Here is a 19,430-nt window from a genome sequence, read left to right as displayed (position 1 = left end):
AGCGGTTCAAGAGTACATGCCTGACATCAAATGGAATGCAGACAGACGGACGGACGGACAGCTTTTCAGTCTTATAATATAGAAGATGAGAACTAATAATTAAGTTTATGTGGCCTAAGCACTAGCTTATGACCATGCAAAATATTTAGGGATTTACTATAAAATTTAATAGTACCATTTTATGCTTGGTCCCTAAATTATCATTATGATATGCTAGTGTTATTATTACTGTACAGCATGGGTTATTTTTAAAGCAAAAAAATTTATAAAAGATTTTAAATTTTGAAAAGTGCATATTTCAAAGTCAGGTGGATTTCCAATAAATGTGAAATTGTGTCAAATAATTGCATGGTTGCCAAAAACTGGCTTCTGATTAAATAATCCTCACCCTGATACAATGGAGAGAAGACTAGGAGGACTCTCGAGTGGAGCAAATTGTCATCATTTCAATTGTATTTTTGCTATAGCAGTTATTCTGGATTGGCTGACACTCTCAACCCACTGAGTTTCGTTTTGGCTCTAGGTGTATTGTTGCCTTCTCAAGGTGATCCTTTAAGACCTTTGTTTTTTGTTTAGGTTCTCTTACAGTTTATTGATTTTGTCAAGTTACATCTTTGGTATCTAGATAATGAGACTTTTATTCTTCTTTATTGCAGCTTTTGGCTTCTTTCTCCTTTTATGGTTCTCAATTTAGCCCTTATTTAAACCTGCTCAAGTGTAAAATACTCTGCATGGCCACCTGGTGACCCTTCACCAAATTTCCCACTACAGTGAAACCTCACTTAGTGGCCACCTCAGTAATGAGACTACCTCATTATAGTGTGGCCAGGTCCAGCAAGTCCAAACGTATTTTCCATTATATTACATTTATTTAATTTTCGTTAATAGGGCGACCTCATTATAAAGGCCAGTGGTCACATACCACTGGACCAAACTGGTAAAACTAATACAATGTTCCCTCAGTAAAGAGGCCAGCTGAGCAGGCAGTCAAGGTATCACTGCAAAAGTTGCTGCTCTTAAGTGCACATTTTAACTACTGAAAGCGGTACCCATTATTCTGGCAGTATACTTCATGCTTTTCCAGCCATTATGTCTCAAGTGTTGCTGGAATAATTGGTACATCATATGCTCCTACCTTTCTCTGTGATAATGATAAACTCTACATAGTACATTTAGTTAGATCAATTGTACACTGATGTTACAGTTGCTGGTTTGTTGAAAACCTCAATAAGGCCATTTTGTTTTATGACTGCATTAATAAGGTTTTCGGTAATAGGGCCACCTCAGTAATAGGGCCACTTATCATGGGTCCCATAGGTGGCTCTATTAACGAGGTTTCACTGTAGTATCAACTGAATGAGTGAGGGTTTGGAGTCCCTGTTTGAACTTTGGACAAGTTTTTTGATCAACTTTGTCCTGTCACCTAACCAAAGTTGTGGTTGCCAAGATATGTAGTTAGTATCGCCATCTAGGAGCACCCTTACGTTGAGCTTCATCTGTTATGCAGTTGCTTGTTTATGAAGCAGTAAGATCGTCCACCTTAACAATGCCCGTATGATTTTAAGGTACTGGACTTTGCAGTATGAAGACACTGATTTCCCTTCCCCAAGTTCTTGTTGTAATTGCACTTGTCATGAACCACGATAGTGGGTTAATAATAGGGATCACCCATGTGTTTTACAAAAATTCTAATAGAACACGTGCCTAAAAACCACATTGGAAAGCATCTTTCAACTCAAACCAAGCCTTTGGTGGTTTGTATAGGTGAAAAGAAATCAGTGTGTGTATCTGTGAAAAAAACTGAAATTTGCTGTTTTGTTGATATTCATAATATTGTTTCACAGGTCTAAAGCAAAAAGTTATCCACTTTCCCATGCTAAAAACTATACAGCTTAAGACCTATCAATAAACCCATATTCCACAGATCACCAGCCACCCTACACTTTGATAGTTTGCTTTGCCATTTCTGTAATGGAAACAGTTCCATAATGAAAGAAGCTGTATAACAATAAAGGATTCTGTTGTGTAAGCTCCTTTGAGTTTTGTTGTACCATTAGTCAAGGCTGAAGCAACACTCCTCACTGAGGACTTTCTGTCCATTTGAACATTGCGTGCTGCGTACTCCATGGATAATAATGCAATACGCAATATTCGAACGGACAGAAAATCTTTAGTACCCTTAGAAGATTGCGTATAGCGTGTCTGCATAGCTATTTGTTGGTGCCATATTGTCAGACCACATTGTGTAAACAACATAACCTCATGCTGAGCAGGCTTTGTTGCCAAACCATGGACAGGGGTAGTTGGAAAAGGCGGATATGGGCAGACACGGACATGGACATTTTCAAAATACACTTTACATCTACCTAACGTCTCTTCGCTTCTAGGCCCAGACATGGTTTTCGTGTAGCGCTTATCCATTTATAAGCGCATGTGCGGAGGATTGGTTAGCACGCTACAAGTATTATAGACGATGTACTGCTGTACAAGTGCTCTAGAAATCTAATGTAGTTATGCAATTGTAGAGATCCACCCTAGTTTTACTGTCGTAGGCCAGATCCAGGAGTTCTCAGCTTTCAGTATAAGGCACAGGCGCTTATACCTACTAAGGTCCTGGCTTGCGAGGCTAAGTTGGGACATGCCAGCTGAATCTCTGTGAGTATGCATTGGATTTCTATAGCGTGTGTACAACAGTATATGGTGTATGGTACTCTGTATCATGCTAGCCTATCCTCTGCACATGCGATTATAAATAGATAAGCGCTACTCGAAGTCGATCTCTGTGTCTGAAAGCGAAGACTACTGCATAGAACAATGTTAGGTATGAAAAATAACTGTTGTATAAATGTAAAAGTGTATTTTAAAAATGTCCGCGTCCGCGTCTGTGTCCGACCATACCCGCCTTTCCAACTACCCCATGGACAGGTTTCTATGTGTTGCCTCTACTATGTATCTGACTTTGTTATTGTGAATAATGTGTGCAGCAAGATTAGCTGCTCTACTAAAGACTAGCTACATACTGTAGAATGTGAAAATACAGCATGGTGTGTGTGCGTGTTGCACTGTGCATGTGTGTGAAAAACATTAGCTTTTTCTCTTCTGGTGACACTTATTCAGGCAGATGAGTCAGTGAAGCATTGACATCTAGTCAGAGCTCAATAGTAGCATCTTCCTTTACAATGTGAAGTATTCTGAGAAGCCTGCAAATATGCTCACTATGCAGTGAAGTATGCTACTTCATTTACCTGTGCATGGTCTTGTCTTCAACTATACATGTGGTAGAACTGCATTCTTCTTATAGTGTGTAATGTGGTAATGAATGCATTTTATGGTACTGGTAGATAGAGTTGGGTGATACTGAAAAAAGTGCATCACGATAATATAATGATGTACTTTAATAATTTCAACGATAATCATTATCATGATATTATACACATTAGAAAATCTACAGTGTATGTGTACAAGTTATCCATCCCATAAACTAGTTTGGCATATTTGGTCTGGTCTGTATCAATACTAGCACTTGTGTGAACTGCAAGAATAGATGCAGTACCAATCAGACTGCACCATTTTCAAAAATTGGTAAGGTTTCTCCCCAATGACTGTGACTTCTTACCATTCTTGGCAACAGCTTCTAGTTTTAATTGTATTCATGAGTGAGGTCATGACCTGTAGCAGGATATGGCAATCATGAATCTAATAATACTATTATATTCATAGAAGCACAAGAGCTGTTAACTACATTTCAGTTGTGCAAGTGCTATACAGACCAGATCCTCACACGCGAGGGTCTGACTATGCCAAACTACCCATAAACAACCCTTAAGCTACTAGTATTTTTTTAAAATTGTAAATTTAACAAGTTGATGTTGTGCTACTTCTAAAAACCAGGCGCCATGCAGCTAGCTAACTCATCTGGAATAACTATAGACAGTATATACTACTATGAATTAACCAACTATGTATTACTACTTTACAATAGGGTAGTTTTGAGTTGTGCAATAATATTATAAGCTAATTCTCGTATTTAGTAATTCATGAAATATTCGTAATTCGTTCAATTACATTGCTATGCACTGCTGAGGAAGCGTTTGTTAAACAAACCGCTTTTACCAACATGTTACGCACAAAACTATCTTCTAAACTGTTTTATAGTGTGACTAACGTGTTTTTTTCCCACGAATTCTCTTGACAAAGTCTCAAAGCTGCTCTTCATTTTCGTTCGCGTACGTAAGGGATACGCCCCCTTTCAACTCGAAGCGATAGGCTATTCCTGGTAGTGTACGAGGCCTGCACCGTTGTTTTTCAGTTGCTAAATGCCTGAAAACCTCAAGGGGAAGGTAGTCTGAGGAAAGTCACCACCACCTCAGAGCAAAGTTCACCTGTGCAGAAGTTTAATACAGGCTTCATTTCACTTTTACTTCTTACGTAAAAGCTGCTTTTACCGTTATTAAACGATTTTGCTCACGTGGGTGCGTACGGACAAACATAGATAGGTAGATAAGTACACACACACACTTTTACGAAAACAATTTCAGTAAACCAGGTGCACGCCCACAGCCGGCTGTGGGCGTGTGCCTGGTTTAAAAATGAAGTAGGGATCTATGCAACAAAAAGTAGTGAAACAAGAGATGAATGATGGTATTACAGCATAGCTCAGTGGGAAAGTCCCTACTTTGGCATTGAGCAAAATAATAGCTAATGTGCCAAAGTAGGGACTTTCCCACTGAGCTATGCTGTAATACCATCATTCATCTCTTGTTTCACTACTTTTTGTTGCAGAGATCCCTACTTCATTTTTAAAATTACAATTTTTTAAATACTAGTTTGTTTAGTTTTTGTTGTAGCACAGGTAGCTACAATGTAACTTGTGACTGTTCTATTAGAATATCATACATGACTGTTGTATTAGAGTATAATCTTGAGTCAGTCAAGAGGTGTGCAGCTAGCTAGACCAATAAGGGGTGAGGTCATTTTGTTTGCTGTTAAGTAACCAGCTAGATTGTTAAGGGATGTGGTCTCCGTACTCTATCGTTATTAGTCCACCTAGATCTTTAATTGATGGGTGTGGTCACGAACCTATCACGAACGGGATCCCAGTCGCGAACTTGCACATATCTAGTCTTATAGTAGTACCAGGACTGAAGTGCTTCTGAAATCCATCTCTGAAATAATTCTGTGGCATCTATATATGTTGCTGAAAGAAAGTGTAAATACGGAAAATTAATGCCTCAATATGGTTTCGTTGGATGAAGAAGAAGACAACCAGCCTGATTGAAGATAAAAGAAAAGACAAGGTGCAGAGGGCCTACACTTGTTGGAACCCCAAAAGACACATCCACTAGTGAGTTTGTTATTGTGGCATAAAATGGTGGCCATGTACTGCTTTGTTTGGCCTCTAGTCTTGCGACTGTGGTCAGTGAGTGAGGCAGTGAGACTAAAATTCGAGCTTTGGCAATTTTTAAAAATTCTATAACCGGCCACCTGTAAGTGTTTTGTTATATTTAATTCTGTTTTTAATACCATACCTGTTTCACTGCCCGTACAAAAGTCTCAATAGTAGCAGTGAAATTTATCCCGTATTTTACTGACAGCAGTGAAAAAGTTGTAATTGCAATTTCATTGGCTAGAATTTATGTTAACAATGTAGCGCCAATTAGTGTCGATGCGTGTTTAGTACATAGTGACAAATTGCGTACATAGCAAAGCTAATGCAGCATATGCAGCGAGTATGGTATTAACTGGGAATAGCATGGGTAGCAGTGAAATTTGGGATAAATACCACTCTTGTTGTATTGGAAATGGTAAATTTCACTCGGCTTCGCCTCGTGAAATTTATCCCCATTTCCAATACAACACTCATGATATTTATCCCAAATTTCACTGCTACCCATGCTATTACTAGTACATATATTATATGGACTAGTACTATTCCGTAAAGGTGATTTTTGTCGTGTAAAAATGTCTCTAGGATGATTTTTAAAGGCAGAATTTTGGGCGGCGCGCGAAATTTTCAGGGTGATCCCTACTTAAACGGTACTACCATACCATTTAATAAGCACTACATATGTAGCTATAGTATGCAAAGCAATGTGCACCACATTTCTAACATGAATGTACCTACGTATATACAGTACTACTACATATGAGTTACTGTATAAGTTTGTAATAATCATACATACAGTATATGTATATCAATCCTTACCCTTCATCAATACATCATAAATAACTCCATAATTTCCAATTTCTTGCAGTACCTCAAGAAATATAAATAAACAAGATGTGTCTTTTTGTCGAAGCTGTTCCACAATAATCTTGTTCCTGATGTAATCACATGGAGCATTGTTGATCATTTTGTGATCACTACTAGTTAATAATGATGCTAACAACAGTTTATTTGCCACCTCCATGGGGTGTAATGCTAGTAGAAGATCTTGGTAGTACTTCACAAGCAAGTCCAAAGGAGTTTCTAAGTAGTTTTTTTAAAACACAAACATACAAAGTTACATCTGGTACAGGTCATACTATCCAAAAGCTATGTAACTAAGTGATAATCTTCTAGCTTTACCCATTTCGCAGAGCAATCAAATGCTGCTTAGAAGTAGCATAGAGAATGATGTTATTATATTAGAGTAGTGATGATTACAGGGGCACCAAATGGCAGGACACGTATACGTAAGAAATCCACAGGTATATACATAAGAATACTATATCTGCCTTCCCTTTAAAAGGTGTCTGCAATCTGTATTACGGTACTATTACCCCCACTGGTAAGATTTGGCTATAATAGTCACCTCCATAATAATTCAAAGTGAATGACAAAAGCACTCTGCAAGCATTGATATCAGAGACACTGAAATGCTTACAAATAGTAAATGTGATGTAGATATTTAATTTTAGACAGTGATGGTTGAGTCTACGTACACAGTAGTCTGATAGAAACCTAATTAGGCTTGCTGACCTACGTATGTAGATGACACACTGACCTAAATGCCAATCTCAATGTGACCCACCCAAAGATGACTTGCTAATTAAAATATGGAGAATCAATCATCCCAAGTAATGTGGGGGAAGGGTGGACAAAGAACTGAAAAGTACATAAATCTAACAGCCATTCACCTATTCCTTTGCCTTATACCTATTACTCTACACCTCTTGATAAAATACCCTAATTGAATGGTCATTTTGGTGATGTTTTGGTTAATTGATGTTCAGATTAGCAGTATACATCTAAGTGGATTTCCATGGTGGAGAAAGGAATGGGTACAAAAGGGGACAAAGGTATCAATGTAAGTTCATGATACTGTAAGTGCATGCATTTTAGCTACTGTGCTAGCCTGTAATGTTCACCATAGTCAAGTTATGCTTGGTTGAAGGCATAACTTGGCTATGGTTAATGTGGACTTAATTATACCTAACCAATACTGCCAACATAGCAAGCCTTGGTTATCAATAGTTTTGGCAGAAAGTACAAACCTTCGTGAGATGAAGTCATCAAGACACAGGGAAATGTGTCGTTCGGCCAAGAAAGCTGGTACGTCACACTGTGTATATATATATTTACAGAAAATGTAATTTTCACACCTACATAGCTCTATGGTTCCTTCTCTGAAGCACAACATTTTTGCATTTTAGGTGTCTTCCAGGTAGGCCAAACAGCAAATTTGATTACATTAGCTCGAGCAACTTCCATAACGGCTGTTCACCTCATTTAATTTCTACTTTATAAAAGAAAATTCTAGCTAAAATCTACTCAATAGTAAAGTTTATCCACACAAAAATGTTCAGCCAAGCTATGAAAAAAGGTGCAGCCTTCAATACCCTGGATGAAAGAAGTTGTGAAATCAAAGGTGGCAGCCAAGAAATGGCTGCAATGATGTAAATGTTAATAATGCAGCAGCTTGGTTGTTTTTGTGTGGATACTACTATACAGTAACATCATATTGTCAATGCCTTTGTAGTGCTTTTAACAACAGATACCAACACCCAACAACAACAACAATAGACCATCATATGTTTATGTATAGCGGCATACGTACCTCTTACAGATGTCATAGGAGGCTCAATCTTGTAATTTTCAATTATTATGTATTTAATTCCAAGTTGTACAAACACTGCAGTGTTAGTGCAGGCAGCATGAAGTGCAGCACCAGTCAAACATGAGGGGATCAGAAATCCAATACATACACAACCTTTTCTATAAAACTTTTTAATGACTGAGTTGGACTGGACATAAAGAACTCTATGAGACAGAGCCACTGTAAACTTTTTCAGTTCTCCGAAAGTCATTCCTTCTTTTTTGACCAGCTTGGCAAATATAGTATCATACTTTTGTTGATGACAGTCAAATTTCATTACTCTAAATTTAAATTTTGTTATCTTTATGGTCTCTTTCACTTTGACATCATTGAATGTATCATTATAATTACTTACAGACTCTTGTAGACACTCATTTTCAGAGACATTTGCTAGGTATTCCAGCAGTCCTACATTCAAAAAGTTGCAATAAGTCAGGTTAGCAAGTCTTGAGAACAAATCATCCATTGAAGAGACATCAAAGTCATATTCTTCATGATGGTAAATCTTACAGTAGTTATTACACCACATTTTAACTGCTGCAACACTTGGCCGATATGGAGAAGGTCTTTGAAATTCTTCCAGAAATTTTCTCAATAATTTTCCAAATGCAATTTCTATACCCTGACTGACAGTGAATTCAATGGGACAAGAAGGTACATCTATAAAAGGCATATACACAATAATTTCTATATATGTAGTACGCGTCCAAGTAAAGCAGAGTTAACTGCGACAAAAAGTAGTGATATACCACAGTGCGGCCATGTGTGGGATTTCAAACCTTTTTGTTAGAATAAGCATACTGTCAATGTTGAAAACAGTAGCAGATCTAGGTGGGTTTCCATGGTTTTGACAGAAACTCCATTTAAATTTAGAATACAATGACATAATATTACGGTAAACAACTTTTCGTAGTGCAACACTGATTTAAATATAACTATAATTTTAGTGGCATGCAACTACAGTCAGCTAACATCCAATTTAGCTTTTAAATCCTTAGTAACACTTTACTTTTCATCTCGCATTGCATTAAAACGATCAAGATGCTCTAACAGAGCAGTCACAAAGCAGCTCTAATAAAGTAGTCAAAGTTACAGCTTAGTTACAACTTCTGCCTAGGATTGCATTGTGTTGTTACAGGAAGTTAAGCTGCTAGCTGCTTACAGACTTTACAATATAAAAACACTGCACTTGTAGAAATGTAACTGTTCTATTGGAGTGCGGATTGACTGCTCTATTAGCGTGTCTTGATCTACTTGACTAATTGAAGTGGAGGAGCCGCGCCACTGCCCATACTACAGTTAGTGTTGTAATTGACTATATCAAAAATAGTTTTTGTAGCGGCTTAAAATTTTGATAACAATATAAAAAACAATAATATTTTGTATCCAACATAACAATTAATAACAATAACAAGAATTCTAAAATCTTTTTTGTAACATTAGGAAAATTATTGCACTGGCAATGAATTTTTAACAATGCACTTTTGACTTAATTACAACAGAATATCAGACCATACATAAAGATCATATGTATGGGATGCTTAAGCGCAAGTTAAGCTTTATACACAAAAGTTGTATCAGTCATTAGCAGTTCGTTCAAAACAGTTAAACACTTACTGATCATGAATAACTTATTTAAATATTGGTTACACCTTCAAAATGTAATTGTAGGTAGTGGCAGATTGCCCCATGTATGCTTTGATTTGTTGGGCACAATACACTGTAACATTTTTCTCAACAATTAGACACGTGTCTAGCAAAATGTTCTAAACCCTACATGTCTTCAAAATCCACCTACATGTAGATCCTTGTGCTAAATTTCTACATAACATAATACTTTAAATATCAATGTATTATACACAGATACACAGTTCTCACACATTACATGTGAGACACACACACACATGCACTTGGTAGTTATCTCGTATCCAGTTTTCCATTGTGTATTCCAATTCATGACAAAACAGCTTCTCTCGTCATTAAAGTCCAAAATCAATGTAAAACATTTAAAATACCTGCCAATTTTATAGAATTTTGCACTTAGCACAGAAAAAATCTAATAGAAAAGGATGCCACTCTTGCATAAGTATGCATATCTCACTCATTTTAGCCTCAGAGTCAAACGTCACTTTATAGGTCAAGGTCTCTGAAAGTGTACACATATATGCACCTTAGAATCTGAAGCCATGCAGAGCAGAGTTTAACAAGGAAAATTACTATTAACACTGAAGCTACCTATTAGAGATTTCATATTACAAACTAATTCTTGCATGCCATAGTTATATATACAACAAAAAAAATTGCAGTAACAAATAACCATAGTACACAACAATAACAACTTTATGGGTTGACTTATTGTTAACAATTAATAACTATAACTAATTTAATTTTGGCACCCTACAATAACAATAACTTTAACTAAAATGAAAATTCCTTACAATTACAACACTAACTACAGTACTGAAGAATTGAAGGGTAGAGAAAATGGCAAGTAAGTCCAGAGATAATAGAGGGGCACGTAATTATCTGTCTTAAATAAATGCCATAAAAGTTTATATTACTTGTAAATAAGTGCACTAGAATATGCTGTGATCTTTCAGACGTGTTCAAAGGATCTTTGGCTGTTGTGAAGGTTGTCATTTCATGTTGCAGTGATTGAGACACAATTGGTGAGTTGCCGTGCATGTATTTGTGTTGTAAAAATTAATTGTAAAACGTAAGCAAAGTTCATTTAATTAGGGCATACCAAGACAACATGTATTTTACACAAAAATTATTGGACCAGGATGAAAATTTTACTGCTATATTTGGAGGTTGTCCGGAGATGACACTGTAGTGTCCCAGCGTTATCTTGATAATCCTTCACTAGTACAATGAAAATATGTCATTGTAGGGACAAAATTTCTTCTGACCTTATTAACCCTTAAACCCACAAAGAACTTTGGGGAATGCATGTTTACATAACATGGGCATGCATGGCAACACCAGGTGGGGTAACTTAATTCTTATAGCCTACAACTACACATTGGTTAAAAGTCTGTTCACTGGGCTATACTTGGAGAAGGTTAAATGAACACTGTAACTACAGTGACTTGTTTGTTCTGAACAACAGAGTTGCATTGTGTTCCAAAATTCTTGCCACGTGTTTAATTTCGATCGTGGGTTTACTCACGTGAGTCATATATGGCCTGATAGAACATCTAATGGTGAATCGAATGGAAGTTGTTGCAAGGTGATAGGAGCAACCACCATTGAGTTATGGACAATTTCATAAAGGGTTTGTTTGCATGTTTCCTTACCTAAAAGTTATTTACATGGCTAGTTTTGGCCTCACCGTTTAGTGTTACGGAAAAACCCTAGATATCATTTTAATTGTTGTTACATCACAAGCAGAATGCCGTAAATTGCATAGCCATAGGATGGATACTATGAAAGTTACAGTGCTTTGTGCAAAGCACGTGTATTTATTAAGTTTAAATCCAGTTTTCTGGATTATGCGGGTTTAAGGGTTTAGGAGATGGCTCACTATGTAGCCGCTTTGTATACACAGTTGGCACATGAGGGGATTTATATAATGGCCAGTTTGGACAGGTACCTCATTATGTATATAGGTTTTTCACTGTGTTTAAAGCCGTACTTAAAGGATATATGAAGCCAGAAGCATATAAGCATAGAAGATTTAACCATGCAATATTTATATAGTGCAACATTGTCTTACTTGGAACACCACAAATCCACAGACCAATTGGTGAGAATCATCTGCAATGCAGCTTTTCTTGTATTATTAACTAGCTACTATATTTAGTAATGGATTTTTAGTGTGTGGCAGCGTGTGAGCTAGACTGGCAGCAAGAGGGCAAGTGTTGCTAACCAACCTGTTAGTAAATGCTAAAAATGTTGATCCACATAGTCATTACAGATGGAACATTTCAAGTTGGCTACAATGGCTGGCAGCCCAGAGTATAAGAATTTTCTCCTTCAGTGCTTGCAAGCTCCTGATGAAGCAAATCACATGTAAAAATAAATTACAGTGGAACCTGTCCATTGCCACCTTTGCTCAATATATATGTAGGTGGCAGTGTATAAATTCTTACTAAAGGGATTTGGAATTAGCCTTTCTAGAGAGGTTGTCTTTCTATACTGGTGGCCATTAAGACAGGTTTCACTGCAACAAGCTTGGCTGTTCTGATGGAGTGTACATACTAGAGATGCAACAATATGCTGCTCTTTGTGTCATTTGATATATTGCTGCATTGTGATGTAATGCCTGAATGGAGACTATGTATCGATACTGTTGCAACTCTAGTACATACTTATGTGAACCACACCCAGTTATCAAGAATGTGTGTTAAGTGTCTAGACATACTGGAGCCACACCCACTCATCTGTATTCTGCAAATGGAGTCACACATTGTTGTCAGTAGACTACTCCCAGCTATTGATCATTGCTTATCTATGTTTCGAGAAGCACCATGAATATGCCATCATGTGAGACCTGCTACTGTGGTAGAATCTGCTGGGCCAAACTGGAGAAGTAGAAACATTGTTTTCATAGCAGTTATATCACAGACAGTTGTACGTTATTTTTGTGTATCTAAAATCTGTTGGGTATTCATGTGTCCTGTGTATGCTGTAACTGCATATGTATATGTACATACTTGTACCCATATCATTTGTGTGGGGTTGCCTTTACAGGCTATAAGTGATTTGCATCATTACAGCTCTAAATGCTTGGTGTAAGATGGCATAGTTTTTTTGCACACTTTTTTATGGCTACATGTATTGATTAGCTACATGTATTGATTAGCTATACTTACTATTCACACACAGCCCATTTCAATAACCGGTGACCGCAGTTGTGTGTCATTCTTTAAATTCTTCAAGCTGTGCTCTCAGAGAGCAAATTACGTGGGGGAGACTAAATTCAAATTTCAAACTAGCCATTCTCAAAAACATAATATTATGTAACAATATCAACGAAACTTTTAGAACAATTTAAAGACACATTCCCTACATGCCAAGCGAGTATTGCAAAAACAACAATATGGGCTTTGTATTTTGCCTCTAGGTCGACTGAGGGTGACTGAAACTTTGTTTGGTGCTAAAATTACGACTGTAGGGTAATAATGTATGGCAAAATCGATGATGTGAATCTTGAGGCGATTAAGAGAATGTGGAAGCGATAGCAGGGCAATCAATGTTCCGAATGCACAAAGGAACACATGGCATACATCTGCGGTTGCGTCTATCCGCATGCGATAAAAATTTTTAAAAAAAATCCCCTTTGATGTCAGCAATCTCGATCTCAAAACAGTCGACATGGATTTGCTTCACTGTTTGTGTAGTAGTTACTAGTGACACGATGAGTTTAACTATAGAGTTTCAGAGGGATAGCATAAATGACGGTGAGTTACAGGCAGGCTGAATCTGACATTCGTTCCTGTAAAATCCTCACGTGTAGTGGTCGTGCCATTTATTGTCTGCGGCATACGTTTCTGCTTTACTGGCCGCACAATATAAATCCACGCAAAAGCAGCCAAGCTGTATAAACAGGGTGCGGCCTTCAAAAAGCCTGGTGAAAAAGTTGTGAAATCATAGGTGACGGGCCATGAAATAGCTGCAATGATGTGGATGATAATAAATTTTAATAATGACTTTGTGCACTAATAAATTTATTATCATCAACATTATTGCAGAATTTGCAGCCATTTCATGCCTTGATATCACAACTTTTTAAAACCCAGGTTTTGAAAGCCGCACCCTTTTTATACAGCTTGGATGTTATTGCATGGATTTCATTTCTTTTTGCATTTTAAATATATACCTAAAGCCAGCCATAAACTAGCTTGGGGTTTGTTTTTACACAAATCATTATCAGAAAATGATATAAAACAATCTAGTACTCTACCAATACAGAAAAATACCTACCAATCAAAAACCAAAGCCAATTTATATTGTGCTTGCTTGAATGCTTGTTCATGGCTATATAAAGTTGTAATATTGTGCCTGCATTTGGCAATAGTGTTTTATAACAAAGTAAATTCCTTCCAAGCTATTAAGATTTTGTAGTGATTGTTCTATTAGAGTATCTCAATTTTTCATGCAAAACGTGATAAGTTACAATTGCTCAATTTTTACAAAGCAAATCATGCACCCTTTATGCTAGAATACAATCCACAGCCTGTTGTCACAAGCTGCACTTATTATGGTGACGACGATTGACCTGCGATTGGTGCAAGTAGGTCTTAATAGTAGTGTACTATACCACCAATTTGTACCAAAATGGCTATAATATCAGCTTTGATTTGATGGAATGCTAGAAAAGTTAGTATTGTATTACAAAGTTTAGTTGATTACTTTTGTAATGCTCTAATAGAGCGCACATTTTTTAAAGAGGATTTCTAATAGAACACACATACGTAGAATGTTCTAGAACAATCTAGATTTTCCATTGGTAGATCTACAAAATTATGAACTTTTACTACTGAGTACTAGAATTTTCATTTACAAAGTATAAGATGATCAGCAGTGATAGCAGTGGCTCAATGGCTAAGGATTTGGGTGTTCAGTATGGAGGTCCCTGGTTTGAACTCTGGTAAGTTTTTCTCTCGACATTTTCGTGTACTTTTTTACCCTGTAGTGACTGTTCTATTAGAGTATTTTGACCCTGCGATTTACAGTTGTTTGGTTTTTGTCTTGTAACTCTGTAGCTGTCAATGCGATTTCTTATTTACACCACAAAAGGTTTGAGCTATGATGATTGACCTATGCACATACTGATTTATAAGTTATCATAAACAGTTTAACCTGTAGGCGTGACAACAAGTCAGCCTTTTAAAATGCAAATAATCGTCCATAGCTCTATGACTATTAATCAGATTTTCACCAAGTTGGTATGTGATTGTGCGAAGTGTACTATAGCTCAAGAAAATCGAGCTACGCATTTGAACTTTATAATGGTTTTTGTAAAGTGTGTGAAGACAATAATATCTAATCCAAAACAGCCAAGCTGTAAAAAAAGTGTGCGGCCCTTGAAAAGGCTATGGTGAAAAAAGATGTGAAATCCAAGGTGGCGGCCAAGAAATGGCTGTGATGGTAGGTTAATGGTAAAAATTTTAACAATGACAATTCAGGTAAATTTTGTGAAGCGGCACAAAAATTCACCTGAATTGTCGTTATTAAAATTTTTACCATTAACCTACCATCACAGCCATTTCTTGGCCGCCACCTTGGATTTCACATCTTTTTTCACCATAGCCTTTTCAAGGGCCGCACACTTTTTTTACAGCTTGGCTGTTTTGGATTAGATTTCATTTCTTTTTGTATTTGTATACCCCAAAGCCGGCCTATGGCCAGCTTTGGGACTTTTTTAACCTATGTTTTATTTCTTTACTACAGGAAGAAGAAAAGATGAAGTAGATGTACTTTAAATATTTTATCAGTAAATGTACAAATTATATATATAATACATATGGGACCGGATTTGTGAAAAGGGGCCTTCCACACACATCCAATTTGCCAACTTTGACAATTGATAACTTCAGAATGGAAAGAGCTATTGCCTTGAAATTTGGGCAGTGGTAATTTCTTTGCAGCTGAACTCTCCACATGATGATTTCTTTGTAGCTGAACTCTCTACAAGGTAATTTCTTCTAGCTGATCTCTCTACAGGGAGATTTGTTTGTAGCTGAACTATCTACAAGGTAACTTCTTCTAGCTGATCTCTCTACAGGGTGATTTGTTCGTAGCTGAATTCTGTACAGGTGATTTGTTTGCAGCTGAGCTCTTTACAAAATGGTTTCTTTGTAGCTGAACTCTTTACAAAGTAACTTCTTCTAACTGATCTTTCTACAGGGTGATTTGTTTGTAGCTGAACTATCTACAATGTAATTTCTTCTAGCTGATCTCTCTACAGGGTGATTTGTTTGTAGCTGATTTCTGTACAGGTGATTTGTTTGCAGCTGAGCTCTTTACAGAATGGTTTCTTTGTAGCTGAACTCTCTACAAAGTAACTTCTTCTAACTGATCTTTCTACAGGGTGATTTGTTTGTAGCTGAACTATCTACAAGGTAATTTCTTCTAGCTGATCTCTCTACAGGGTGATTTGTTTGTAGCTGAATTCTGTACAGGTGATTTGTTTGCAGCCGAGCTCTTTACAGAATGGTTTCTTTGTAGCTGAACTCTCTAAAAGGTAACTTCTTCTAACTGATCTTTCTACAGGGCAATTTGTTTGTGGCAGAATTTTATACAGGGTGATTTCTTTGCAGCTGAACTCTCTACATGGTGGTTTCTTTGTAGCTGAACTCTCTACAAAGTAATTTCTTCTAGCTGATCTCTCTACAGGGTGATTTGTTTGTAGCTGAATTCTGTACAGGTGATTTGTTTGCAGCTGAGCTCTTTAAATAATAGTTTCTTTGTAGCTGAACTCTCTACAAGGTAACTTTTCTAGCTGATGTCTCTACAAGGTGGCTAGTTTGTAGCTGAACTCTCTACATGGTGGTTTCTTTGTAACTGAACTTTCTACAAGGTGACTTCTTCTAGCTGATTTTTCAATAGGATGATTTGTTTGTAGCTTCACTATCTACAAGGTAACTTCTTCTAGCTGATCTCTCTACAGGGAGATTTGTTTGTAGCTGAACTCTCTACAGGTGATTTGTTTGAAGTTGAACTTTCTAAATGATGGTTTCTTTGTAGCTGAACTCTCTACAAGTTAACTTCTTCTAGCTGATCTCTCTACAGGGTGATTTGTTTGTAGCTGAATTCTGTACAGGTGATTTGTTTGCAGCTGAGCTCTTTACAGAATGGTTTCTTTGTAGCTGAACTCTCTACAAGGTAACTTTTCTAGCTGATGTCTCTACAAGGTGGGTAGTTTGTAGCTGAACTCTCTACATGGTGGTTTCTTTGTAACTGAACTTTCTACAAGGTGACTTCTTCTAGCTGATCTTTCAATAGGGTGATTTGTTTGTAGCTGAACTATCTACAAGGTAATTTCTTCTAGCTGATCTCTCTACAGGGTGATTTGTTTGTAGCTGAATTCTGTACAGGTGATTTGTTTGCAGCTGAGCTCTTTACAGAATGGTTTCTTTGTAGCTGAACTCTCTACAAGGTAACTTTTCTAGCTGATGTCTCTACAAGGTGGGTAGTTTGTAGCTGAACTCTCTACATGGTGGTTTCTTTGTAACTGAACTTTCTACAAGGTGACTTCTTCTAGCTGATCTTTCAATAGGGTGATTTGTTTGTAGCTGAACTATCTACAAGGTAATTTCTTCTAGCTGATCTCTCTACAGGGTGATTTGTTTGTAGCTGAATTCTGTACAGGTGATTTGTTTGCAGCTGAGCTCTTTACAGAATGGTTTCTTTGTAGCTGAACTCTCTACAAGGTAACTTTTCTAGCTGATGTCTCTACAAGGTGGGTAGTTTGTAGCTGAACTCTCTACATGGTGGTTTCTTTGTAGCTGAACTCTCTAAAAGGTAACTTCTTCTAACTGATCTCTCTATACAGGGCAATTTGTTTGTGGCAGAAGTTTCTACAGGGTGATTTCTTTGCAGCTGAACTCTCTACATGGTGGTTTCTTTGTAGCTGAACTCTCTACAAGGTAACTTCTTCTAGCTGATCTCTCTACAGGGTGATTTGTTTGTAACTGAACGATCTACAAGGTAACTTCTTCTAGCTGATCTCTCTACAGGGTGGTTTCTTTGTAGCTGAACTCTCTAAAAGGTAACTTCATCTAACTGATCTTTCTACAGGGCAATTTGTTTGTGGCTGTATTTTCTACAGGGTGATTTGTTTGCAGCTGAACTCTCTACATGGTGGTTTCTTTGTAGCTGAACTCTCTACAAAGTAATTTCTTCTAGTTGATCTCTCTACAGGGTGATTTGTTTGTAGCTGAATTCTGTACAGGTGATTTGTTTGCAGCTGAGCTCTTTACAGAATGGTTTCTTTGTAGCTGAACTCTCTACAAGGTAACTTCTTCTAACTGATCTTTCTACAGGGCAATTTGTTCGTGGCAGAATTTTATACAGGGTGATTTCTTTGCAGCTGAACTCTCTACATGGTGGTTTCTTTGTAGCTGAACTCTCTACAAGGTAACTTCTTCTAGCTGATCTCTATACAGGGTGATTTGTTTGTAGCTGAACTCTCTACCAGTGAACTTCTTCTAGCTGATCTCTCTACATGGTGATTTGTTTGTAGCTGAATTCTATATAGGTGATTTGTTTGCAGCTGAGCTCTTTAAATAATGGTTTCTTTGTAGCTGAACTCTCTCAAGGTAACTTCTTCTAGCTGATGTCTTTACAGGGTCACTAGTTTGTAGCTGAATTCTCTACATGGTGGTTTCTTTGTAACTGAACTCTCTACAAGGTAACTTTTTTTAGCTCATCTTTCTACAGGGTGATTTATTTGTAGCTGAATTCTTTACAGGTGATTTGTTTGCAGCTGAGCTCTTTAAAGAATGGTTTCTTTGTAGCTGAACTATCTACAAGGTAACTTCTTCTAGCTGAAGTCTCTACAAGGTCACTAGTTTGTAGCTGAGCTCTCTACATGGTGGTTTTTTTGTAACTGAACTCTCTACAAGGTGACCTCTTCTAGCTGATCTTTCTACAGGGTGATTTGTTTGAAGCTGAACTCTCTACAAGGTAACTTCTTCTAGCTGATCTCTCTACAGGGAGATTTGTTTGTAGCTGAACTCTCTACATGATGGTTTCTTTGTAGCTGAACTATCAACAAGGTAACTTCTTCTAGCTGATCTCTCTACAGGGTGATTTGTTTGTAGCTGAATTCTGTACAGGTGATTTGTTTGCAGCTGAGCTCTTTACAGAATGGTTTCTATGTAGCTGAACTCTTTACAAGGTAACTTCTTCTAGCTGATGTCTCTACAGGGTCACTAGTTTGTAAATGAATTCTCTACATGGTAGTTTCTTTGTAACTGAACTCTCTACGAGGTAACTTCTTCTAGCTGATCTTTCTATAGGGTGACTTGTTTGTAAACGAATTCTCTACATGGTGGTTTCTTTGTATCTGAACTCTCTACATTGTGGTTTCTTTGTAGCTGAACTCTACAAGGTGATTTCTTCTAGCTGAATTATCTCTTTCTATAGTTGCATGAATTCCCTACAAGGTAACTTCTTCTAGCTGATCTCTCTACATGCAGGGTGAATTGTTTGTGGCTGATCTCTCTACAGGGTGGCTTGTTTGTAGCTGATCTCTATACAGGTTACTTGTTTCTAGCTGATCTCTTGAATTCTCTTCGGGTGACTGCTCTATTAGGATGACTGCTCTATTAGGAAGACTGCTCTATTAGAGTATCTCGATCTCGCACTTGCTACACTAAGTTGGATTTCGTGTTATAACTC

General features: G+C 37.3%; 1 protein-coding gene across 1 annotated transcript in view; it reads right to left on the bottom strand.

Annotated features, from left to right (window-relative positions):
• LOC136243316 (uncharacterized) overlaps positions 1–19,430 on the bottom strand; it is a 154,683-nt gene that overhangs the window by 131,640 nt on the left and 3,613 nt on the right. The window contains exons 2-3 of the mRNA XM_066034840.1: positions 8,040–8,738; positions 6,206–6,469 (exon numbers count right to left, since the gene is read on the bottom strand). Coding sequence (XP_065890912.1) covers positions 6,206–6,469; positions 8,040–8,738 — 963 coding nt within the window. The remainder of the gene's footprint in view (positions 1–6,205; positions 6,470–8,039; positions 8,739–19,430) is intronic.

Source organism: Dysidea avara, chromosome 13 (genome assembly GCF_963678975.1).
Source record: "Dysidea avara chromosome 13, odDysAvar1.4, whole genome shotgun sequence".
Classification (NCBI taxonomy): domain Eukaryota; kingdom Metazoa; phylum Porifera; class Demospongiae; order Dictyoceratida; family Dysideidae; genus Dysidea; species Dysidea avara.
This window is presented reverse-complemented; position numbering and strand designations above follow the sequence as displayed.